This window comes from Lupinus angustifolius, unplaced genomic scaffold (assembly GCF_001865875.1).
Source record: "Lupinus angustifolius cultivar Tanjil unplaced genomic scaffold, LupAngTanjil_v1.0 Scaffold_60_104, whole genome shotgun sequence".
Taxonomy (NCBI): Eukaryota; Viridiplantae; Streptophyta; class Magnoliopsida; order Fabales; family Fabaceae; genus Lupinus; species Lupinus angustifolius.
The window spans coordinates 14,585-42,266 of record NW_017722986.1 but is presented as its reverse complement, the minus strand read 5'-3'; the positions used below and the strand labels follow the sequence as shown (position 1 = coordinate 42,266).

The window sequence follows — 27,682 nt, the reverse complement described above, 5'->3', positions numbered from 1 at the left end:
ACAACACTCAACACAAAACAACTTACCTGAATTAAGGCACTCAAACAGAATTCGAAGACCTCCTACACACTTATAGGATTATCATTGCAACATTCTCACTACACAAGATCAATCCTTATCCACTATAACCGAAAATGGACAAGGTATCATTTGTCCCTTATTATCATTTCTCAATTATACTAATTGCTTCAATTCCTACAGGAATTTTTGCTGTTCCATACCCACCATACAACCAACTTCATACAAACAGGCTTCTATAATCCCTTGCTGGCAAGAAGCAATGGAAACTGAACTCAAGGCACTTTCTTTCAACAACACTTGGTCCCTTGTCCCTATTTCACAAGACAAAAAACTCATTAGCTGCAAATGGATATATAAAGTCAAACTACATGTTGATGGCAACCTCAAGAGATACAGAGTCATACTTGTGGCTAAAGGATTCAATCAAATGGAAGGCATAGACTACTTCGAGATGTTTTCTCCAGTGGTTAAAATCACAATTGTCATAATCTTTCTTGCACTTGCAGCAGCAAAATCTTGGCATTTGGAACAACTTGACATCAACAATGTTTTCCTCCATGGTGACCTTCATGAGGAAATATACATACAGCCTCCACCTGGCCTCCTCTCTTCTCCTTCCAAACTTGTCTGCAAACTACATAAGTCCCTCTATGGACTCAAATAGGCCAGCCGTGAATAACATCTCACCATCTCCTCTAAACTCAAATATTTTGGCTACCAACACTCCTCTACTGACCAAGCCTTCATCACTAAATCTTCTCCACATTCCTTTACAAACATACTTATCTATGTAGATGACTTGGTATTAGCTGGTAATAACCTCCCTGAGATTCATTATGTCAAACAAATCCTAGACAATTCCTACAAAATTAAAGACCTAGGCCTCTTAAGATGTTTTTTAAGTCTTGAAATTTCAAGATAGAAATCTGGACTCATCCTCAACTAGAGACAATATACTCCCTCCCTCCTCCAAGACACGGGAACCTTAGCATCAAAACCTTCAAAAACACCTTTTGATCCATCCACCAAATTACAACTTAACCATGCCCCCCTTACCTCACCCCTCCCTCTATAAGCGACTAGTAGGAGACTCATTTACCTCACCATTTCAAGACCAGACCTCTCTTATGTTGTTCCGCAGCTTAGCCTTTATATCCACACTCCTTATGACACTCACTATAATGTTGCACTGTGGGTTCTTCACTACATAAAATCATCTCCCTCGTTAGGTTTATTTTTTTCTTCCAACTCAAACCTCAAACTCTCAGCCTTTGTAGACTCTGATTGGGCGTTTCTTAGACACAAGAAGGTCCATCATTAGGTTATGCGTCTTTCTAGGTTCTTCCATCGTGTCTAGGAAAACCAACAAATAGAAAACAGTGAGCATGTCCTCCTCTGAAGCAGAGTATCGTGCGTTGGGAACACTTGTTTATAAGATACAATGGTTGAATTATCTTTTCCATGATCTTCAACTCCAAGTTCCAACCCCTGTTTTTTAAGACAACAAGTATGCCATCTACCTCGCTCATAACCCCGTCTTCCATGAACATACGAAACACATTGAAATCGATTGTCATGTGATTCGTGAAAAATTCAAAATGATATTGTTAAGCTTCTTGCTATCTCTTCATCAGACAAGTTGGATGATGTTTTTATCAAGCCTTTACAAAATAAACATTTCCATTGCATCATTTCCAAGTTGGGACTTCGTGATCTCCACCTTCCAACTTGAGGGGGATGTAAAACATATACCTTCATTCTCAAGCAACAATGGTGTTAATGAGCTTCTTCCCCTTAACATGGTTCTCTTCATTCATTATGGGCTTTAGTATTTTAACTACTTCTGTTGGGCATCTTTTGTTTTGACTGATCCATTTTTGTTTTACTTTCCTATATGCTATATATAGCTTTGTAATCTGAATTGAATTTAACTACTTTCCTCTTTTAGAATTGAGATCTCACTTTGTATATTGATCAAGCCTTTCTTGTTGGTCATTCTTTTTCTCTCTCTCTGATTCTCTAAGTTGAGTATCAAGAAATAAATATTGTTCTTCTTTCTCTTTTATCTTCTCTGCGCTATTACTTTGAGAGTCTAATCAAATTCCAACCATTAATATAAAATTGTTAATTTATGTTTTTATAACTTTTTATGTGTAATTTTTTTATAACTTTTTTTCAGTGGTATATGTGGATGTGCAAATTTGAGCATGTCTATGTGCTTCTAGGTACATTATTCTTTCATCAATCTTATCTTAACTAGAATTAGATTTATAATGAGAAAAGAGTTTGACAAATAAATCTCTAGGTAATGATTAAGTGCATAGGATGCATGTTTATTTATCCATTCTCTTTGTAAATCAAGGAAGTGCCTGCCAATATAGCATCTTCGTGGACGGAATTCATATTAACCAATACTCTATTCATTTCCTTTTTACTTGTTGTGTAAAGTTTGTTTATATTAATGTTGTTGAATGTTGGTGTGTGGCTGAGAATGATGGGGTAGTGTTGGCTCACTACGCCAAAGTTCTAGTTCAACAATGCGTATTTTAAATATATAACAATGCTTTTGTGTATTTTCTATTTGACCGCAATAATATATTGTCATGATTAATAGTGCTTCTACTACGTTGTTGTATTGAATATACAACAACGCATCACACAAAAAGCGTTGTCATATATTTCATATATACAACAAGGCATCGTACACAAAGTGTTGTCATAGATTTCATACATAAATAACGCATAATATAACAGACATTATATCAAACACGTATCAAACATGTCCAATTCTAGAAAAATTACAATCAATTTGATAATGATCGAGTGACATTACTTCTTCGGCCCGAACCAAGGAATCCCTTAAATATGATTCAAATTGGATCTTGTTCTATCGTTGATCAGATATTTCTCCCACATTTACCAGAGATTAGACAATATAAATATCATTTTGAAAACTCAATTCATAAACTATTGCATGAACTGATCTCCTTTAGTTCAAATCCATTAACCCAGAATATCATATGTAGTAATCAAATGGACGAAGGTGATGAAGATGTAAAGGACAAATGTATGAATTTATTTTCTTCCTTCACTAAAGAAATAAGAAGACAGAAGGACATAGTTTATATTCAATATAATAAGAATCAAATTAAAATTTATATAGAAAATATGGATGAAAAAATAATAGCCAAATGTAAGAAGTACATACAGATCTGATTGCAAGTTTGGTAAATCACCAACAGTTCCGCCCAACTTCAACCTTGACATTTCCTATAGTATAAAATAAGCAGTTAACATACATGTAAATGCAAACAACAAGAGTGAATCAAGGAAAAATAATAAGGTAAAATAAGATAATGATTCACCTTGTACCCGAAAATAGAAATCAAAAGTTAATAACTTGCTTGAAGAGAGAAAATAAGAGGAGAAGAAGAGTAAGATAAATAGAATACTGAATAATAAATATATTATTGTGTGTGAGATTTTGTTTTTAAATCAGCAAAGATTCGCGCTCACTAGCTAAAACAACTGCTTTTTGAATATGACTTTTAACAGCCTTATTGATATGTCACCTTTAACGGTGATTATTTAGGAGACACTATTAAATAGATTCAAATCAACAACGTTTGCTTAAAATAGTGCTGTTAAATGTCAAAAAAAATTAAAATTATTTAATTGTCATATTATGTTCAACTTTTGATAATGAAAGGATAAATAACATAATTTATTTACCAAATATGAGTTTTTGTTGTGTCAAACCACATACCTTAATATTCTATTTTAATAATATTGATTGGTGATTCAGAATATTTTTTTGAAGTAATAAACAATTGCACTTTTTATATGTATGGCCAAGTTGTGTTATATATGGGGAAAAAACTAGCATATGAGTTTCTGTTAACAAATTGGATTATTTTCATGTAATGTTTACTCGAGTTATATATTTCAAAATAAATTTAAAGAATTTCATAAATACATATTAAGTAATAACTAAAACAAGTGTTTTTTGAACATATGACTTTTAACAATGCTTATTGTAAAAAGCGTTGTTGATATGTCACATTTAACAATGCTTATTTAAGGAAACATTGTTAAATAGATTCAAATCAACAACATTTGCTTAAAAAGTGATGTTAAATATCTTAGGCAAACATACAATAACACTTCTTGAAGAAAGCACTGTTAAAGTTATATCCACCTATCAAATTTAACAACGCTTGTTTAAAAAAATACTTAATTATCTTTCGTATTATGTTTAACAGCGTTGTGCTAGAAGGTGACCCAGCTTTTCAACCATGCTTCAACACTTCAAGAGACATGCTTCCAAGACATACTTAGATTACACATTTTGGTTCTTAACATTCGTGTGTAATCTCAGTGACATTTGTGTAATCTTGGAGTATTGTCTAAAGATATGATTTGTGCAAAAATATAATCTCAATATGAGACAACTTTGACTCCTTAATGTTAAATGTTAAAACTCCAAATTTATTTGTTTTGTAGAGTGAGTTGTGAACTTGTATAATTTATTTATATTTTGCGGTTGTTAAGTAATACTTTTGGATTGATATATGTTTTGTAATTTAGACTTTGAATTTGTTAAAAACTTAAAGTTGTTTATTTATGTGAATTTTAAGTAGATTATGAATATGGATTATAAATTTGAGTATCTACCTAATTGAAAATTTTTGTTATAGGTTTATATATATAAGCAGATATGTCCAATTTAACTGGCATGCAGTTTAATTACTGAATCACCCGTTGAACCACTATACGAGTACCCTAACCGGTTTGATAACTTATACAATTTTAACAACACTGGTGCATTCTAAGTGTGGGTTACACCTTGTTGAATATGTTAAAGGTGTCTCTCAAATAGATATGGTAGAATGGGTTGTCTTGCCTTTTTGTTCGTGCTAGCAAAATTTAAGTAAACATAGATATGTCTATATTGCCTGAATGAACAAAATTTCATCTCTAACCATTTAAAATGATATGCTAGCAGCATGTGGTTTGCAGATATTAATAAATAATTACAAAAATCATTTAATAAAACAAAATGAAATTGAATAAAATAGTTGATGAGAGTAAAAAAATAAAAATTTTATATTTTATATGAAATTGAACAAATCACATTGTGGCCGGATAAAATGAGCAAATACGTTAAATTTATATATTACGTCTGCAAAAAATTAATGGCTCTGTGGGCAGAAGGAAATTGTCCATTTGGTCATCACTATTCTCTAAGGATATATAGAGATTAAAACTAATTCAATTTTGAGACATAGATGTTATTGAAGTGAAATAATCTTTAGCTATTAGCAGGAAACCTTAATGCACATGGACCAGCAAAAAAAATCATCTATGTCAAAATAATTTTGCCCTCACTTTTCAACAAATCAAATTTATGAGGTATAATACTGTTATCTTTAAAAAGTAATTTCATTCTTTTTTATGTATATTTGTCAAAATTTTATTGATGGTATTGAGTTAAACATAGAGAAATGATACGGAAGATCTCAACTAAAGTAAATTTTATGTCTATCGACAATAAAAATACAAGAAATCAAAACTATACTATACCTTTTGATTAATTAAAAATAACTCTTCAAATGCGTTAGAATTCAGTTTTTTTGGGCTGGGAAACCTTAAGCAAGTTCAAGACCTGTACGTCTTAAATCATGGTCATGCAGAGAGAATGAACATGGAATCATTGTCTTAAAACTCGCAAGCACGAAAAAAATGGGTACGAGAAATGAACATGCATTGCAATGCATAAAGAAAGCAAGCATCACGTTGAGAATAAAAGCATATACTTACAAATATACTCCAAGCTTTCATTATTCTATAACTACACAGTGTACTTGCAATGAACATAACTATAAAATTTGGCAGTGCTATTCTCAATCTTCTTCTTCTGTGCAATCTATGGATAACTTCAAGTGCAAGTCATGCAATGCACAAGAATACTTCATCTGATACACAAGCCATGAAAAGAAGATATGAAAGTTGGATGAAACAACATGGAAGAAAATACAAGGATAAAGAAGAATGGGAAGTACGTTTTGGAATTTACCAAGCAAATGTTAAGTTCATAGAGTCCATCAATTCTCAAAACTATTCTTACAAGCTCAAAGATAACAAGTTTGCAGATCTTACAAATGATGAGTTTAAAAGTAACCATCTGGGTTATCGACAACATAGGCTTTACTCGAAAACAAGATTTAGGTATCATGATCATGGAGAGTTACCAAAAAGCATTGATTGGAGGAAGAAAGGTGCAGTAACAAATATCAAGGATCAAGGCAACTGTGGTAAAGTTTATTGGTTTAGATGAGCCAAATTAAATTTATTCAATTTCTCATATTTATAGTTGATATAAAACAAATCTCATATGGTGCACTTCTCATTGATTTTAGACCCTTAGTAGGTAACTAAAATTCTTTAAAAAGAACAGCAAAATAGCAAGTATAACATACATCATTAAGTTATCAACTACTGATTTATAAAAGTCTCAATATTTCATTTGAAATTGGGTGCCCTTAATAGTTGTTTGCGTGTTGGATTTTAGATGGGAAGTAAAAATGAAGCTTCAGAGTTTAGAGTTCTCATAAGTATATTTCATGCATCTGAAACTTCATTTTCTCTTCCTTTTCATCCAAAACTTAACTCACAAATGAATCACAGTACAAGAATCCATTTGCTAATTAGTTTTTAGATAGATGGGAAGGAAAATAAATAGAGGGCTTGAAAGTCATTTCATCATAAATGTATTTCATAACTCTAAGTGTTGGTGCAGCGGAAGCAATCGTTGCGCAGCGTTGGCCAAAAGTAATCAAATAAAGACATAGAATAAAGAGAAGAGAAGAAACAAGAAAATTTGTTAACGAGGTTTGGCCAATTGTGCCTACGTCATTGGGAGCGCTGAGCGGCTACCAAGATAATATTAGAGAATAAGGATTACAAATCCTAGCACATCCATGAGCCCACCTACCCATGTGGTGTTTCTATTTGGTGCTTATATCTGGTGCACATTACAACAAGGGACTTGAGTCCAATATATAACATTGATATTCTATTCTATTCTAATGCTAGGCAATGTGGGACTTATACAATAACATATTTCAAACATCCCCAACAATCTCCACCTTGATTGAAATAGACGAATATCTTGTTCTTTAGGAAATCTACACAATAATCTCCATCTTAGCAAATATATGACTCCACTTTTCTCAATGTTTAATTCTATTTAACTGCTCCCCTACAACATAGACTTTCTGAGTATCCTTGATGATGTTACCAAGAGCCTAGCTCTGCAAATGGAACACGCCGCCTAGCCACCTATTGCTAGGAAGTGCTTCAATATATTGGAACCTCTACACAAAAGTTTACCAACAATCGTCCTCTTCAATACTCAATCAAAGTGAACCTTGGAGCTTCCTTGGAAAGCCTCAACGGCTACCCCCATTGTCTACTCCGACAATCCTAGTTCAAAAGAACTATCATATTCCACCATAAGCAGTATACCCACAACACACACCTTGCGTCAATGCTAACTAATGTCTGTGTCACATCTTTGCATCCAAGCCAATGCTCATGTCACACCTCTGTATCTCTACCAATGCTCGTGTTACAACTTGCATCAAAGCCAATGCCTCATGTTACACCTTACATCAAAGTGAGTCAGCACCTCTGTGTTTTTGTGTATCTGTGCTAACAATTAACTTCTTTCACTGTGACGTCTCAGACATGCCATTAGGATATTCCATTTCTCATCTCAGATGAGAACATTCTCTCAATATCTAGAGAGATATTGTCAGCATCTGTCTCTAGGTCAACCTCAACACATGAGTCCCTGTCTCCACCTTGATCGTAACCCAATACATAAACTTATGGGGTTCTGGATCAACACATACATCGCCCCACAATAGTTTTGCCATGTTTTCTTCTCCTTCAACCCATCTACTCTATCTTTGTCGCCATCACGCCTTCACCCTCTTTAGCCATTATCTACTACTGAGCGGCTACCAAAATATTATTAGAGAATAAGGATTACAAACCCTAGCACACCCATGAGTCCAGTGGCGGATCTTGATCTAAATTTTAGGAGGGGCAATAATATTTAGTTGCTATTTACAATTAAAACTAATTTAGTAATGAAAATTTTTAAAAACACACATAACTGAACTAGAGTAAAAAATTCAAATATTTCATTTTCATATAAATCGTATGTTGTATTCAAGAAATTCATTTGTTATCTTACTATGTAATTTTGTTTATAGGTCTTCATTGTTGAAAAATATATTTATATAGTAGCTGAATCTCAATAGTCAAGATAAAACAAATAACTTAATAAAACACTATATGACTAACAATGATTTAGAAATTTTCAAACATGAATGATGACTAATGACTCCAAGAAAAAATGTTCAAATTGACATTTTAAACTAATCTTTTGTTGCTCATTAAAATTCATAAGATAAAATTTTTGGACAAAAAAATACATATACTATCAACATTAAATGACATATAAGCATCCTTAGAATATATATTACGAAAACATACATAATCTTTTTATCAAGTGTAAATCATTACGCACTCAAATCAAGCATATTACTATAAGCAATATCATCATCTGTATGTTAAGAGCTTGATTCATCACGTATAATTTTTAGAATAACCATACAAGTTACACAATATTTATTTATCAAGCTACAAATTAGAGAAATATTTAAATTTCAAAGAGTTTTTGTATAAAGACATTTAGGTATAGGTAAAGAGAATATATTTCTTATTCCAAAAAAGGTGTCACTTTATGTATCATCTTTTATAATTTAAAAATTTAATAATTAATTATTTTTCTGGTCAACCACAACAAGTGACACTTAAAGTAACATACGTTGTAGGACAACAAATATATTTCATAAGATAAGGTAAAAAAAACATTTTAAAAAACTCAGGGGGGCAGCTGCCCCCACCTGCCCTTAAATCATCCGCCCATGCATGAGTCCACATGCCCATGAGGTATTTCTATTTGGTGCTTATATATGGTACAGATTACAACAAGGGACCTGAGTCCAATATATAACATTGATATTCTACTCTGTTCTAATGCTAGGCAATTGAGACTTCATACAATAACATATTTTAAACATTCCCAACACTAAGTCTTTCTTTTTCCTTCGTTGTCCTTCAATAACCAACTCGTAAACACACCTAAAAGACAATAAGTTTAATACAAATAAACATATAGCATTTATATAGATATAATCTTCTATAATTCTATCATATTTATCTACTTGTGATGGCACCAAACTCTTGGTGCAGGAAGTTGTTGGGCATTCTCAGCAGTGGCAGCTGTGGAAGGTATTAACCAAATAAAATCAGGAAAGTTGGTTTCCCTATCTGAACAACAACTCATAGATTGTGATATACAAAATGGGAACTTAGGTTGCCAAGGTGGTGACATGGAAATAGCATTCACATTCATCAAAAAACATGGTGGAATCACAACCAATAAAGACTATCCTTATCATGGTTCAGATGGAACATGTAAAAAAGCTAGAAACCATGCAGTCAACATAAGTGGCTATGAAAATGTACCTTCTCAAAATGAGAAAATGCTTAAAGCAGCAGCTGCTAATCAACCTGTGTCTGTTGCAATTGATGCTGGATGTTATGAGTTTCAGCTTTACTCAAAAGGTATATTCTCTAGAAGTTGTGGAAAGGATCTTAACCATGGCATGACTATAGTTGGGTATGGTGAAGAAAATGGTCACAAATACTGGCTTGTGAAGAATTCATGGGCAAGTGATTGGGGTGATTCTGGTTATATTAAGATTAAGCGTGATATTGGGGATAAAGATGGTGTTTGTGGCATTGCCATGGACGCTAGCTACCCCATCAAGCATTAATAAGATGTCATAACATAGATCACTAATCCCAAAGCCGGGACAAGGAAATAAGACAGACTTTGGGACAGTTGTTTTCTATTCGAACATGCACACGAAAATGGTTCAAGTATGATGTATGAATTGCAACGATAGAATTGAGTTTAATAATATAAGGGGATGGTAGGACCTTTTTATGGACCATGAATTAGGGATAAAATGTAAAATGTGACATAAATAAGTTAATTCCATTATCCTACCCAAGAGTCAGAAAATTATTTTTAACAAGCAGAAAAGAATGATGAACATAGGAATCATGTTACTTACAATATAACTTTAAAAGGTTATTAAAACCAATGAGCATATTGATTCTACATTTTTTTTGCATGCATTAGTAAAACAGATAAAGATGGAATGAATTCTTCCTCCATATCTTTTCTATGACAACCACACCATATTATTACACAGAAGCTACAAGTCTTTTCAGCATATATTAAAAATGGTACTAAGTGCAATCTTCCACTAGAAATTCCTTCCACCAACCAATATTGGCACATTGATATATGGTACAAAACCTCTTTCTGTCATCCCTACTGCAACCTTTCCAACAAAAACACCACCACTCTTCTCTAAGCACACTTCAATTCTCAGATCTAAAATTAATTAATAGATGATCCTAACTAACTAATACACCAACTAGAGTGCAATGGGTTTCTGTACAAAGTAAAACCCTGTGATGCAAATCACCATAGTCCTCCCCTCAAAGTTAATAATTATGTAGTTAGTTGATTGATACAGCTTTTTGAAGAAAAAAATAGATGTACAACTAGTTGAGTTTTGTTAAATGACTTCAAAGAATATATAATATCACATTGGGTTAGAGATAATAATTATCATTTGCTAAATATTAAAGAAAAAATATAATTATCAGCAACTGCTCACACTAGCTATTCACAACTTCCGGCTAGAATATTATTTTTTTCAAAAGTTATGATCTCCTTATTAGCGCTAGAAAATGAAGTGATTCAATTCGATATTCGTTCAAAACTTCATTTATTATTTAGCTTGATAAATTTGGTTCGTTAACTGTATGAGTTGAAATTGAATTTAAAATTATGCTTAGTTAAATAAATGAATTGAATTGAGCTCGTTAATCTCAGCTCAAAACTCAATTCAAAGCAACCCTGAGTCTAATTAAGCTAAGTAAAGTAAATAAGCTATAATCTATTAAGGTTGTCATATAAACTCTCTGTCTACAAATTGGTTAGAATTTATATAACCCTTTTTTGCAACTTTTTGTTTTTAAAGCTTACACTAATTTTGCAGGTTTGCGTTGATTTCTTTTTCCTCCTAAACATTTTTTTATAAACAAATTTTATTCCTATGAGGGCTAGGGATACCCATCCTTACTAAAGTTTAATAAAAAATTATTTGATTTGTTTATTATTTTTATCTTCTAAATTAGAAGTAATTATATGTGTATTATATTACATGAGAAAATGTTTTTCAGATAATTTTTCAGTTGGGACATGATTTATATCTCTTTATTAAGGCAGGTATGAGCTCAGTTTGTGTCATGAGATTTAATTAGAAGAAATTCTAGTAAACTTGCAAACCAGGATTAAACTAAACGTTTTCATCTTACATCATCATTATGGAGATATAGTTATTGGAGTTGTTGTCTCGCTTAAGATAACTCCTCATTCATATGATGATACATTTAACATAATACATCTAACTTTGAATGAGCTGGTCGAGCGTGCATGAAGCAAAGGAAGTGTGGAAAAAGAGAAAAAACATTCAACTTCAAGAGGTTGGGGTCATGGGATTAAGGGGGAAAGAGACTAAAGTCACTAAACAAAAGGAGTAAAATAGTTCTAATTGCTTAGAACTTAGTGAATTGGTACTCAATAAATAATACACTATCACCTAATAATATTACTATATGCCAAAAAGCTTGCTTTACTCATTAAAATTAAAACACGTAAGTGGGTCTTCGGTAACACTAACCACCCAACAAAAATGTGAATAGATGCACTAAGGTTGGGAAGTGATATGGTCACCTAAAAATCAGTATATTTTTACTCCAATATTTATGCATTATCAATATAAATATTTATACATAATCATTGTATTATTTATCATTTATTAGAACTAATGTTTTTGAAGAGTCAATCATGATTAATTATAAGTGATGAATAATATAGTAATCATGTATAAAACTCATACACTATCCGTATATAAATTTTTTTTATCATATATTTTCTATTTACTATTGTCAAATTCATCTGCCCACTACCACTTGATCCAATATTTAGATTATCTGTCAAATTGGAACAAGATACTCTCCAATAAGAAGTTATCTTTCTTCTTTTTCTTTTACTTGTAAAGATAAAAATATAATTTTATTATAAATAAAAATGTCAAAAATGTTATTATATTTTCCTTTTTCAAAGTACCTGGCTCGATTTCCACTTTGTCAACTTCTATAAAGCAACTTCATATCATGCTTTTTGGTTGGTAATGTTTAACCTTCCATTTTTTTTACCATCAACTTTCCTTTATTTTCTTTCTTCCCTTATGCAATTAGCTATTTTCATTTGTAGCATTATTTAATGGGTAGCCATCATCAAAGCATTGGTTATATTCTAAATACTAATTATTCACTCTCCCTTTTACAATACTTAACCAACTAACACCACTACAACACCAAACGAATCCTTTTGCTGATCTAAAACTCTGTCCTTCTCCTTAAAGAAACAGAAAGCAAAATGCAATAATGATCAAAATAAAAGACATACCACAAATTATATCACTCTATATGTTATGAACTGTAATTGATTAAAAAAAATATTATTAAGTATTTTTTTGACCAATCACAATTCATGACACACGTTGACTAACAAAAGATGTCCTCACACACTAAAGTTGGTGATGAGAAACTTTGGCTTATTAAATGCTACTCTTCCCCCTCCATTTTTCTATTCAAAAATCAAATTCACCCCTTTTGGCCTTCTCTTCTTTTTAAACATCACTTCTTTCCATTGTTCTACTTTTAGTTCCAAATTTTCAAGTTAAAGAATGGAAGCAATATAAAGGTACAATAAGTTTTACTTTGAGGTGAAGAAATCAACTAAGGAGTCTCAAAATGAGCACAGCAAGATTCATTAAGTGTGTTACAGTTGGAGATGGAGCTGTTGGAAAGACTTGTATGCTCATTTCTTACACAAGCAACACATTCCCCACAGTATGACAATACATGATGTTTAAATTCTTTGAACTTGTAAATTTAGTTTGTGTTTGGTATTATGGAGGATTATAAATTTAGTTTAAACTCACTTGTTATAAATTTTTTTACAGGATTATGTCCCTACAGTTTTTGACAACTTTAGTGCAAATGTGGTGGTTGATGGCAGTACAGTTAACCTGGGACTATGGGACACTGCTGGTAAGTATTTTTTTTCTATAAAGTTGTATTGAAATTGCATAGTAATGAAAATAAGGCTTCTGTTACTAGAAATGGATATTCTTGAAATTAAACTCCTTAATTCCTCATATAGTTAGTATTATATTATTATTATATAATCCATACTTAACTCATTTATTGTATCTTCATGAATTCAGGACAAGAGGATTACAACAGGCTTAGACCTTTGAGCTACAGAGGTGCAGATGTGTTCTTGCTGGCATTTTCCCTCCTTAGCAAAGCCAGCTATGAAAATATCTCTAAAAAGGTTCTAAAAATATCCAATTTCTCCCTCTCCATTGCTTGAAATTGCTGAGTGCGATGCTTCCGTAATATTGCGGTTATGTTAATAACATTGTAATTGCAGATGTCGAATCATAATAATTCGGCCATATTAGGCCATAACGCAACTGAATCTAGCCGCATTTGGTCCACATCGGGCCGCATCAAACTGCACAAATTTAAACATATTTATATTATATAAACATAACATCTTATATTAATCAATGATATGATTAGTTTCCCACCAACAGAATCTAACACTAGACATCTTATGCAGTGGATTCCTGAACTGAGACATTATGCCCCAACTGTGCCAATTGTACTTGTGGGAACCAAACTTGGTATCAACTATAACACTAAAAATTACTTGAAATTTTGGTTCAATGGTTATGGAATCTTCATTGTAATTGTCTGCAGATTTACGTGAAGAAAGACAGTATTTGATTGATCATCCTGGAGCCACACCTATCACTACAGCACAGGCAAGTCAATAACTCACTTCTAACAAAAATGTTGTTTTCTTGTTAAAGGCATGGAATTTTTTGTTATATTATTTTTTTCTAATACACTCAAGTCATATTAAAGAGGAGACCCGTAATTTTTGTTTAGTGACCACGTCACGAGTTCAAATCTTAGAAACAGCCTCTCCATTTGTGGGGTAAGATTATGAATATCTACTCTTCTCACACCCTACTATGTGAGAGCCTCGTGTATTGAACCACCTTTTTTTACATTTTTTAAGTCATCAAATCTTGGCAGGGAGAAGAGCTGAAGAAGGCAATTGGTGCTGCTGTATACTTAGAGTGCAGCTCAAAGACTCAACAGGTTCAAATGTTTTATTTGTATAGCTTTCAACTTTTACATTTGCTTATAATGTATCCAAACAACTGAAACAAGCATTTAGATTTGTCTAAAGCCAGTTGCAGTTGGAAGGGTGCTTTAAAGAAATTAATAAACAGCTACTAAAAAGATTGTTATAGTGGAATATCAACCAATTAAAAATACATTGTTAGCCAAATTAGATTATATCACCTCACGTAGGAGTAAATAGTTATTTTGGTCCCTCAAAAATTTTAATTGTACTAATTTGATCTCTGAAAATTTAAAAATAAAAAAAAATATTAAATATGGGTTAAATTAGTTTGTTTTTAAATTTTTATGACGCCTAACACAAACTTTTTTGACTCACATGCGATATTTGAGTTTTAGTTTGAATTTTTTTTTAGAGATCAAATTGGTACAAGTGAAAATATTTAAGGCTAAAAATGGGTATTCACTCGTTACTAAGTATCCAATTTATATAGTGAAAACATCTCTTTTAATACACAATTTTTATAACTTCAAAAACAGCCAGCAGATTGGCATCAACTTGCACTACAATCTTGGAAGTAAAATAGGAATTTGGTATCAGCTTAATTGTATGTATTTGTTGCAATATTACAGAATGTGAAGGCTGTATTTGATGCTGCAATCAAGGTTGTTTTGCAGCCACCAAAGCCAAAGAAAAAACGAAAGAAGACCAGATCATGTTTTTTCCACTAATTTGTGTTTGTGTTTGATTCGCATCCTGTAACATTGGGAACCTTCCTCTGAAGTTTTCTTTCAAATTTTTATCTCCTTTTCTTTCATATGTACTTGAAACATTCTACCTTCTTTCCCATCTCTTTTATTTTTTGTTGAAGTCTAAATGATGTTCCAATGTATCTACTGGATACAAGGACAGTGTACTCAATTGAAGATAAATTTTGTGATAAGTATAATACTACTAGTCATTACTTTTATGTTGTTCAGAATCTGTTTTTTTTCTGGGGGACTATACTCTTAGTAATGGTTAAATTCTTATCATGATTCTTATTGTTAATCATGACTCAGATCCTTCATTAGCTGCAAAATGAATAAAACCTTACATTAAGAATAGTGATGTCTCCCACAAACTAACATTTATTTATAACCAAAGTACCTCCTCAACCTATAGATCTATAGATAAAGAAATAATATCTTTTAGAGAGCCTGACTCATCTTCCCAAAAGTGTCATAGGAATTGAAACTTTCAGTTTTGGCCTAGTACAATACATGTTCAAGTGGGGTCTTACATCACAAAATAATACTGAAAAGAAATTATTTGTTGATTTCTTTCATAGTAACAAATATCATATTGCGTCTGTAATAAATAAATAAGCGCCTGTAGCTCAGTGGATAGAGCGTCTGTTTCCTAAGCAGAAAGTCGTAGGTTCGACCCCTACCTGGCGCGAGATGTTTTCTGAAATGTCGACTTGCATAGGAGGAAACGTTTTATTTTTTTCTCTATTTTGAAGACTTCTTTCCCTACTCTCTATTGCAAAGTGTCGCAAACAAATTTACAAACATCACCTTCATGATTGTAATAATAATACTTGAAGTCTACAAAACTTTTCCCTTTTGGAATATGAGTAAGAACCACTAATTAATGATTATGTAATTGTTAAGCTTCCCATCTTGAATCTTATTTTTTGTTATGAACATAAGATATACATAAAAACTGACGCTAGGACTAACAACAAACTGAAACAATCTTGAGAAACCAAAATAAGAGAGGAAAACTAAGCTACCAAAGTAATTAACCTAATGAGAAAACAATGTTGCCAACAATTTTTAAAGTAATATATGTTGAATTTAACAAATAACTAGCAAGTTACCCGTGCATTTGCACGGGACGATATTTTTTGCCGCATGATTAATAATATATATTACATGTGCATTTATGATTAAGAATATGTATGTTGCTCGTGCATTCGCATGGTTAAAACCATATATGTTGTCAGTGCATTCATATTGCTAAAAATTATTAATTATATATAAAATCATACGGTCAGACCATACGGTTTAACTGTTTAAATCGGATAAACTTAATATGGGTCATCTACTTATTTAACATCTTGTTCGACTTTCTCAACATTGTTTTTTACACATACATAACATGATATAGTTAGTAGTATCCTATTAATAAAAAAAATCATCAATAAATTTATAATTTCATTATTATTTGATTCTAAAATAACATTAGTATAAAAATAAATATTATTTAACTCTAAAATAACTACAAACAATATGTTATGATTCATATTATTATTATTATTATTTTAATATTGTTATAGTAACATTATATTTTAATATTGCATAGGTAATCATATTTATTTTTAAATAAATCACACGTCATGATGGATTGAGAAATTGACACATGTCATGAGGGAGTTCTTGAGAGATTGACACATGTCATTGAGATATTGACACATGTCATGAGAAACCTTTAGTTTTTTTAAATAAATCACACGTCATGATGGCTTGAGAGATTGACACATGTCATGAGGGAGTTCTTGAGAGATTGACACATGTCATTGAGAGATTGACACATGTCATGAGAAACCTTTAGTTTTAATGAGAGGTTGACACATGTCATGAGGGCTTGAGAGATTGACACATGTCATGAGAGAGTTTTTTTTATTATATAGATAATAGACTAAAAGATGTGTTAATGGTACAGTTATTTTTTTATTAGTATTAATTATTATCTACGATAATTACACATTTATTTGATGAAATCAGTAACTTCTATTATAACTTCTGACTTGGCTTTAAAATATTGTTAGAGTATATGCTCTTGCCCCCGGTACATATGCTTTTTGTGGTAGTTATGATGTTTAAGCGAATAAAAACAAATGTATTCACGTTAAAATGTACCTTATGGTATCTCAGCAAATTAGGTTTTGGAGGGAAAGAAAATATAAATGAAGGCTTCAAAGCCATCTCACAACATTTCATGGCTCACAAGCCTTTTTCAATTCTCTTCTCTTCTAAAACTCAACTTACAAATGGACCCTTAGGTGACAAATATTGAAAATGGTAATCAAAATGCCATAAATGGGAAGTTAAGCAACTTTGAGTTGAATATTGTAAACATTTCTAGGCATTGAAAAAGCCAAGCCAGTGTCCAACAAATGAATGTGACTTGGCTGAAGTAACAAACAAATTGTTATAAACAAAATAAAACAGAAAATAAAAAGGACTACATCATCTTCCAAACAACTTCAGAAGAGTGAGAAACAGTTTAGCTGTGAATAAAAGTACATATATGTTGATTCTACACTCTATTGGCACGTAGTAAAAGAAGACGGGTACACACCAAGAGAAGAACTTTGGTGTTAGCACGGAAAATTTCACTACAAATTCTGATGTAGGTGTTAAAACTTGAAAAGGTGCAACCTGCTTGGTCAGATTTCGTTTTCTATGATTTGAGATGTCATCATATGAAAATTGATGTCAGTTCCGAAGGAATAAAGGTTGCACCATACAGTGAATTGACATAGAGAACCCATCTCTTTAGCAAAATGCATAGATCTTCATCCCCGGAAAGAAGTCAAAATCATCAGTTCTGTAGATGCACAAACATTTTGTCAAAGTCATGCACATGCCAAGTAAAATCACTTTTGTTGAAATACAATAACAACCAAGCCTTTATCCCATTAGGTGAGGTCAGCTACATAGGTCGAACGACAACGACATAATGTTTTATCATACATCGTGTTCATTGACAAAGTATTTACAATAGCAGGCAAATTTTGACATGAAAAAAACTAATTTCATGCTTCATATTTGGTATATAGAAAATGCAATGACAAGTTGTAAATGGAAACTGAGAAGATACATCCAATCATCTGCTACATTCTTTCACGTAAATTTATGTTTTATTAATGATAACATTATATGTAATCAATGCTCACCATGATAGCAGAAGCAGATTGGTTATTATGCTTAAAACATAATGATGTAGCTTAAATTACAACATTATGCATTGATATCAGTATAAAAAATCTGCTTATTAGTAGTTAGTACAGTAACAAAGAGTCATTAACTAAATTCTGATAACTATGACCCCGAGAAGAATGGTGAACATTCTCAACGCATGTTTGGGACTGTGTTTGCAGCACCTAATGCATGATTCCAAGCCTTGGAACGTTGTTTTCTGATTTTTCAACATGTTTAGAAAATATTTACTTTAGTTTTTCAAAAGTGGTTTTGGCAGAAGCAACTTTATCTAGCTTTTGCGTTTAGTGAAGTAAAAATTCAAACATAAATCACATCACTTCAAACTCAATTCTAATCAAAATTAATTTTGCAAAACAAAGTTCATTCGGAATCATGTTTTGCAAATGCTCACCCGAACACACACAAAATCACTTGCCATAAAATTCACATAGCAACTAATCATAAAATTCCAATTTATTATTTAAGATTACGCAATGCCACATGTGTTGGTGCTACCTATCACCATCATTTTACATTAAAATTAATGAAAGGACAAACCACCATATCAAAATTAGATGATGATAAGCATGCTAAACATACAAATAATGATGTTAAACATGTTGATGATGCTAAATATACTACTAATGATCAAGCAAATAAACAAACATATACTACTAATGAAACATATGCTAAGACTTTTCAGCTTGATCAATATGATATGCCAAGGAAGCATGATGTTACCAAGTCAAGCTATGCACCAAGACTAATCATGACCGTGTCAAGGGAACCTGGCAAGGACTGTGACCGAGACAAGCATGCTTGCACCAAGCCAAGACAATTGCTGGATGGTCGTGCGAACATCAGGCAAGCTGACCAAGCTGAGTGTGTCATGAACATCAGCAACTCTCGGTCAAGGCCAAAAGTCCCTGGTTTTCTGGTGCGGAATCAGTTAGCTTACATTGTAAGTAAATTGTGCATTTTATCTCATAAATCACGTGTGTAATTGGATTAACGGCTAAGTTAGTTATGTTAGTTATTATTTTCCTTTTTTTTATAGGCTTTTCACTTCTCTTGTAATCATCAAGTTAATCAGTGAGCAATAATCACTCAATCAATAAAATTCTTCTTCACTATTCCTTGCTTTCATTTTTTCTTGCTTTGATTCTTTTATTATTTCCATTTCTTTTTGTTATGGTATCAGAGCTCTTCTAAAGAGCTCTGCTGCATTCAAAAGAATGGCTTCTGATCTTTCCTCAAGTAGCACGACCATCTTCAATCCCTCACAAGATTCTTCATCACCATATCATGTTCATCCCTCTGAAAATCCAGCAAGTGTTCTAGTCTCACCACCATTGAATGGTGAGAACTACTATCAATGGAGTAGAGCCATGGAGTTGAATCTCATAACAAAGCAGAAACTGGAATTCATAGATGGCACAATATTGATGCCATCAAAATCAGATCCTTCTTTCAAAGCTTGGCAAAGGGCCAATAACATCGTTATCTCCTGGATCACCAAATCTATCACACCTTCCATTGCGCAAAGCATATTATGGATAGACAAAGCTTATGAGATATGGAATGAGCTAAAGGAAAGGTTCTCCCAAGGTAATCTTTTTAGAATTGCTGATTTACAAGAATCCATTGCTAACTTCAAGCAAGGAGACCTCTCTGTGGCTAATTACTTCACTGAATTGAAGATTCTTTGGGATAAGTTGGATAATTTTAGACCTCTGCCAAAATGTAGATGTGAGGTCAAGTGCTCATGTGGAAACTTAATTCATGCTGAATGTTCATGTGGTGCACTTTATGAAGTAAGGGATCATAAAATAGAAGATAGGGTGATAAGGTTCTTAAAGGGCCTGAATGATGTTTACTCTAGTGTTAGATCACAAATCATGTTGATTGAACCACTTCCAAACATGAGTAAAGTATTTGCCCTTGTCATACAACAAGAAAGACAAATCTATGGACAAGATTCAGACCCTAAGGTAATGATTGTTTCTAATAGTTGGAAAAATGGAAGTTTCTCCAACAAAGGTCAGAATGGAACCAACCCTGCAGCCTACAGAAACAATGCAACTGGAACAAAAGGGCCTTGGATCAGAAATTCAAATACAGGAGGAAAATTTTGTACTCATTGCAAGAGGAATGGACATACCATAGAAACTTGTTACAAACTACATGGTTTCCCAACCAACTATACCTCAACCAGAGAAGACAGGATCAATGTGGTAGCTAATGAAGGGTCTAACCAACCAGAAAAGGCAATGACTCAACAAGCACAACAAGATGAGACAGTGTTTGGTTTAAACAAAAAGCAGTATCAAGGTTTGGTAAGCATGCTAAGGAAGGATAACACATCCTCATCTAAGGAAGGTGATCATGGATCCACCAAGATCAGTAATGTCCTCTCAGCAAATGCACATCAAGGAGAAACTACAGGTAACCCTGACATGAACTTTGTCCCTTGGATACTAGACAGTGGTACCACAGACCACATAAGTTCTAGTATATCCAATTTCTCTACCTATAGACAAATGAAACCCATCAGGGTAAGATTGCCTAATGGCAATAGCATTATGGCAAGAGTCTCAGGACCTGTCCCTATCCTTTCTTGTCTTACCATATATGATGTCTTATATCTACCAAACTTCTCTTACAATTTGATCTCAATACCTAAATTAACTGCACACTCATCTTGTATCTTATCTTTTGATGCTCATTGCTGCCAAATCCAGGAGAGGAGATCTTTGAAGATGATTGGTTCAGCTAGAATAAGCAATGGACTATATCTCTCATTCTCTTGAAAGCCTTTAGACCAGAACATCAAATAAATTTTTTTGCCACTAATGATCACAACCTTTGGCACTATAGATTAGGACACCCCTCTATTTCTTGTATAGATATGATGAAAGACAATTTCCCCTTTATCACATTTAACAATAAGTATATTTGTGACACTTGTCACTTTGCAAAACAAAAGAAATTGCCCCTTTTCTTTGAGTAATTCTGTTTCTTTAGGCAATTTTGATCTAATACATGTAGATATTTGGGGACCTTTCTCAATACCTTCTATCCATGGGCACAAGTACTTCCTAACTATAGTTGATGATCACAGTAGATTTAGTTGGGTTTTCCTTATGAATAACAAAAGTGAAACGTCCAAATCTTTGCAAAACTTTATCCTTATGGTAGAAACCCAATTCTCTGCCAAGGTTAGGATAGTAAGAAGTGATAATGGGCCAGAATTCCTTATGAAACCTTTTTATTCTGTTAAGGGAATTCTGCACCAAACATCTTGCACTTACATACCCCAACAAAATGGGGTTGCAGAGAGGAAACATCAACATCTTTTGAATGTAGCAAGGGCTCTCCTCATCCAAAGCAAGTTACCTAAAGTTTACTGGTCCTATGCAGTGAAACATGCAGCATGCATAGTCAATATTTTGCCTACCCCTGTATTAGACAAGAAGTGTCCTCTTGAGGTCCTATTTGATAGAAGGCCTAAGTTGCACAATTTAAAGGTATTTGGCTCATTGTGCTATGTTAGTACACAAAGCCACCAAAGAACAAAATTTGATCCAAGAGCAAGCAAGTGCTTATTCTTAGGATATAAGAAAGGTGTTAAGGGTTTCATCACCCTTGACCTTGTTACTAAGACAATTAACATAAGCAGAAATGTTGTTTTCTATGAGAATATCTTCCCATATAATCCTGCTTGTCATCTTACCAACGCTGATGAACATATAGAGAATTCCACCTTACAAAATCCAACCATTTATGAGGACACCCTGCCTATCCTTGATACACAAAGAGATATAGGACATAACACCCCACATGATGATGAGACTGACACTGTGGCCAATGACTCATAGAAATCACCTTATTGCCTCTCCTCCTCAAGATGGGGAAGAATCTGTTGATTCCTCCAATATTAGAAGAACTAAAAGGATTTCTAAGCCACCAACTTATTTGCAAGACTATCACTATGCTTTGCTTCACAAAACTGATATTCCTCACTCTAAGTCTAGATATCCTCTGTCCTATTATCTCAATTATGAAGGACTATCAGCACAATATAGAACCAAAATCCTACCCATTAGCACAAACATAGAACCAAAATCCTATGCTCAAGCTGTCAAATTCCCTCATTGGGAGGATGCTATAAATAAAGAATTAGCAGCCTTACAACAAAATGAGACATGGATAATGACAGATTTACCTGATAATAAGTCTCCTATAGGTTGTAAATGGGTTTTCAAAACCAAGTACAAAACTGATGGAAGTGTAGAGAGATACAAGGCTAGATTAATAGCCAAAGGATACACATAAACAGAAGGAATTGACTACCTTGAAACCTTCTCCCCAGTAGCAAAGATAGCCATTGTTAGGTTACTCTTAGCCTTAGACTCTACACATAACTGGTTTCTAAAACAGTTGGATGTCAACAATGCTTTCCTACATGAAGACTTACATGAAGAAGTCTACATGATCATCCCTCCTGGCCTAAGCCACAACCAAACCAACCAAGTCTGTAAGCTTCAAAAATCCTTCCATGGATTGAAGCAGGCAATGGTTTGCCAAGTTATCTAGCTTTCTTACCAAACATGGGTATCATAAGGCCAAGGGTGATCATTCCCTCTTCATTAAGTGGTCAACTAATAGCTCCATCACTACCATATTAGTATATGTGGATGACATTATAATTTCTGGAAATAACATTAGAGAAATCAATGAAATCAAGACTGTTTTGGATTCCATCTTCAAAACTAAGGACCTGGGAGACTTGGAATACTTCTTAGGCTTTGAGATAGCCAGAAGCAAGAATGGTATCTCAATGAATCAGAGAAGGTATGCCTTAGAAATATTATCTGACACAAGAATGTTAGGCTGCAAGCCTTCATCCACACCAATGATACCTGGCAGCCATGTTTACCAAGACTCTAGTGAACTCTATCCTGACCCTGCTACTTATAGGAGACTAATAGGGAGGATAATTTACCTAACTAATACTAGACCTGACATTAGTTTCTCAGTGAATCAACTAGCTCAGTTTATGGCAACACCCACCATTACCTATCACCATGTTGCCTTAAGGATTCTCAGGTACATAAAAGGCACCCCTGCCTTGGGACTGATTTTCCTTGTGACCTCTGAAGTTCAACTTAAAGCATATAGTGATAGTGATTGGGCTGCATGCCCTAATACTAGGAGATCAGTGACTGGTTTCTGCATCTACCTTGGGAACTCCTTGATTTCTTGGAAATCAAAGAAGCAAAGGCCAGTCTCTAGAAGTTCTTCTGAGGCTGAATATAGGGCAACGACCCTTACTACTTGTGAAATTGTTTGGCTGAACTATTTACTGCAGGATCTACAACATAATTTTTCTCTTCCTACATTGCTATATTGTGATAATCAATCTGCTATACATATTACTTCTAACCTTGTTTTTCATGAGAAAACAAAACACATTGAGTTAGATTGTCATACTATTAGAGAAAAGTGTAGCAGTGGACTCATAAAACTCCTGCCTGTTCCAACTAGCTTACAATTGGCAGATGTTCTTACTAAAGCTCTTGGACCTATTGTGTATAAGGTAATCCATTCCAAGTTAAGTCTCATTAACATATGTGCCCCAACTTGTTGGGGGTATCAAAATTAAATGATGATAAGCATGCTAAACATACAAATAATGATGTTAAACATGTTGATGATGCTAAATGTACTACTAATGATCAAGCAAATAAACAAACATATACTACTAATGAAACATATGCTAAGACTTTTCAGCTTGGTCAATATGATATGCCAAGGAAGCATGATATTACCAAGTCAAGCTATACACCAAGACTAATCATGACCATGTCAAGGTAACCTGGCAAGGACTCTGACCGAGACAAGCATGCTTGCACCAAGCCAAGACAATTGTTGGATGGTCGTGCCAACATCAGGCAAGCTGACCAAGCTGAGTGTGTCATGAACATCAGCAACTCTCGGTCAAGGCTAGAAGTCCCTGGTTTTCTGGTGCGGAATCAGTTAGCTTACATTGCAAGTAAATTGTGCACATGTGCATTTTATCTCATTAATCACGTGTGTAATTGGATTAACGGCTAAGTTAGTTATGTTAGTTATTATTTTCCTTTTTTATAAGCTTTTCACTTCTCTTGTAATCATCAAGTTAATCAGTGAGCAATAATCACTCAATCAATAAAATTCTTCTTCACTATTCCTTGCTTTGATTCTTTCCATTTCTTTTTGTTACACCAAAAATCACAAATCTGAATGTCATGCAGGCTTGGAAAATATTATGAGAACAAAATGTATGCACTACAAGATTTATACACTGTAATTGTATCATTCATCATTGATGTTTAATTATTGTTGACTTTTTAAAAAAAATAATCCAAATGAAGAGTGGATGATAGTGTGCATGTGTACAAATCTGTACAATGTGTACAGATTTTACACTCAAATATTATATATGCTGAAATAATGTTTTATATATATATATATATATATATTAGACCAGCGCTGGTATTGTTGGTATTATTATAAGTTGCTTTGCCACAAAATAAGCTAATACAAACACAAAAACAATGATTAACCAAACAATTCACAACACATTATATATCAATTTGGCTAAAACATACCATCCACTAGAATTTGGTCGACTTCCACTAGATCCCGGGCGACCTAATATCCCTGAATCCGACCGGCTACCTCTCCTCATCCTCTCCTGCCCACCCGACTTGGGCCGGCCATCTTCCCCGTACTGAACCAGAGTCCCAACATGTTCCTGCCGCCTGGGCCGAACCTGTCCAGAACCCTCCTCCCGCGGCACGTACCCGGGTCGAAGGTGCGGAGGCACGAACTTATCCGGTTTGGAAGATATCAGCGGCACTTCCTTATCCTTTTCATTATTCACGACATGGGCCGGAACCAACGAACCGGTCGGTGTTCCGGTTCGACCCAAAGGACGAAGCGATATCTCGTTAGGTCCCGGTTCAGACCGGGTTCGATCTGAAACTTGCTGAACCTGATTAAGTTGTTGTTGTTGTTGGGTTAACGGTGATGGAGAGTTAATATGAGGATTAACGGGTTTTGGTGTGGGTCGGGTTAGAACGAGGATTTTACCATGTTTGTTTGGGGCAGAGACAGAAGAATATGAAGGGGAAGAGAAAGAAGAGGAAGAAGAGAGAGATTGGTTTTTTGATAAGTTGGAGGTGTTAGAATTTGTGTTATTATTGTTAGTTCCGGTTTTGTCATAGATGTGGTTGAAGTTAATAGAGGTGTATTTTTTTGCCATTCACTGAAATTAACCCAAGGAGGGAAAAGATTAAGAGATGGAATTGTAGGATCTTGATTATTGATGAGGTCCTCCAAAGATTGGAAATGCTTAAGGAGATAGGAAGGAAAATGAGTTGGTGAGAACCAAAGGAACACAGGACAGACATGAACTTAGTGGCCTTGATAGAAGCCAAATTTAACATTATTAGCCCAATACTCATTTAGGGTGGATAAATCTTGCCCTCATTTTCACTGTCTTTCTAGCTATGTTATGATAATCGAGTGAGACATTAAACCCAAAAAAAAATTGTGTAGGTTCTAACAAGTTAAATTATTTATTCATACCACATATCATATATACAAAGTTAATGATGAATGAAGGTAAAATGAGATAAGATTTTATGGTTGAGTTAAACACACTTATTCTTTTTTTGACTTTTTAATGTGAACAAAACAGTATCTACAAATTCATTCTCTTATCTAGATTATGGTTAGACATGTCAAACTCTCCACTCTAATCCAAATAACATTACTTTTTAGTAGAGATTTTAATTTTATATCACATTTGGTTATCTAGTGGGTAGTGATTATTTTCACATAACCATATTATTACAAATATGGCTTAATAGACAAACTTTAGCTTTATTTAATTTAAAGGTTTTTTTAAGGTAATTTGGGTTTTATATATAATTTTATAAAACAAAAAATTAAATGAGTAACATAGAAGCTTTTATCTTGGGGCTGATATTCTCTAATTTTTATTTTCAACATGATAAAAAGAGTAAAAATGTTTTTCTTCTTCAAATTTTAAAGTAAATCATCAATATTTTAAATTGTGATTGCAGTTATGATTAAAATTATTATGATTGCAGTTATTGTGATATGGATTATGTTTATTATGATGTAAATTTTTGTGATTAAGAAAAAAAAATATAAATTTAATATGGCTATATGAGAACAATGTATTGTTTAGACTATTTTCTTCATCCCAATCATGAAGAATTTGAGACTTCTTACAATGATATATTTCGAATAAATTCAACAAGAATTATGACTCATTACTTAATATTTAGATCTTGCAAACAAATTAAAGTATTTTCAAAATGTTGGAAGTTAAGTTAAAATAGATAAATTAAAGGATTTTGAACTCCTGATACATTCACTCATTGATTGTGGGTCAATAAATAAGAGATGTGTCATAAGGTTTATAAATTGTTTTCAGATGGAAGAATTCATGAGACACTGTTTGTCAAAAAAAGTTGATAATCTAGGGTGTTCTATCATTGTCATAGTCCATCATTTTCACACGTTTGTTATCCATTGTTTAATTCAAATACAATTTTGTTTGAACGCAGGACATTCGAAGAGTAAAATTCTCGTTTTCTGCTTAGTTAGGGAAAGAAACCATTTTGGTATTTGTTCTTTTGTATTGAACTGGTACGGTGGGAATCAAGTGCCCGGTTGAGTGAAAGTGATTTGAAGTTTTGGTCAGAATGTTGTCTGGTCCCGCCGGGGAAGGTACCTGAAAAGATTTTTCGACGATCAAGTCATTATGTGGTTTTCTGGAGAGAGAATGAGAGTAAATAAGAGATAAGTTAGAGAATGGACAAAGAATGAAAGTAATAAATGAGGGAATGAGAATTAATTTATACTTCTTGTGTGTGGATTTTCTATTTATAGAATTTAGAGCGGCTGATGTGGCGCCTGACCATTGGTTAGTACATGGTGGGTACAATGGGGATATGTTGGGTTGTCCTTAACCACCCTGTAGGTCTACAATTGTCACTCTATCTGGGGGCATGTGGAATTTGCAGGTGGTGTGGCAAGGTGGAATGTCAGCTCGCATTAAAGGCGAGTCAGCGGTGAAATAATGGTGAGGTTAGATGCATTAATGATGAGTCAGAGGTATTTATGGTACCTATAGTAGGTTTGGTCTGTCCTAGGCGGGTGA

At 33.4% G+C, this 27,682-nt stretch overlaps 3 protein-coding genes and 1 non-coding gene across 5 annotated transcripts; 3 read left to right on the top strand and 1 right to left on the bottom strand.

Moving 5' to 3' along the window:
• Positions 1 to 1,732: 1,732 nt before the first annotated feature.
• On the bottom strand, positions 1,733 to 25,910 carry LOC109339181 (probable basic-leucine zipper transcription factor R). 2 transcript variants are annotated; one of them, XM_019576590.1, is made up of 4 exons: positions 25,095 to 25,910; positions 17,720 to 18,067; positions 10,482 to 10,486; positions 1,733 to 1,748 (listed from the first exon to the last, which is right to left on the bottom strand). In XM_019576590.1, coding segments are annotated over exons 1-2 (657 nt in total). In that variant the 5' UTR covers positions 25,751 to 25,910; the 3' UTR covers positions 1,733 to 1,748; positions 10,482 to 10,486; positions 17,720 to 18,066. The 2 variants fall into 2 exon arrangements, with proteins under 2 accessions (XP_019432135.1, XP_019432136.1); XM_019576591.1 differs by lacking the exons at positions 1,733 to 1,748; positions 10,482 to 10,486 and having other exon boundaries at positions 17,568 to 18,067.
• Positions 5,813 to 10,197, top strand: LOC109339180 (zingipain-2-like). Its single transcript, XM_019576589.1, has 2 exons — positions 5,813 to 6,335; positions 9,349 to 10,197. The coding sequence occupies exons 1-2, from the start codon at positions 5,891 to 5,893 to the stop codon at positions 9,933 to 9,935; spliced, it is 1,032 nt and encodes a 343-aa protein (XP_019432134.1). The 5' UTR covers positions 5,813 to 5,890; the 3' UTR covers positions 9,936 to 10,197.
• LOC109339182 (rac-like GTP-binding protein RAC2) lies at positions 12,899 to 15,440 on the top strand. The gene is made up of 7 exons (XM_019576592.1): positions 12,899 to 13,158; positions 13,272 to 13,359; positions 13,536 to 13,645; positions 13,937 to 14,000; positions 14,077 to 14,141; positions 14,419 to 14,484; positions 15,103 to 15,440. The coding sequence occupies exons 1-7, from the start codon at positions 13,060 to 13,062 to the stop codon at positions 15,199 to 15,201; spliced, it is 591 nt and encodes a 196-aa protein (XP_019432137.1). The 5' UTR covers positions 12,899 to 13,059; the 3' UTR covers positions 15,202 to 15,440.
• On the top strand, positions 15,838 to 15,910 carry TRNAR-CCU. Its single transcript has one exon. It is a non-coding gene; the product is annotated as a tRNA-Arg (tRNA).
• Positions 25,911 to 27,682: the final 1,772 nt, after the last annotated feature.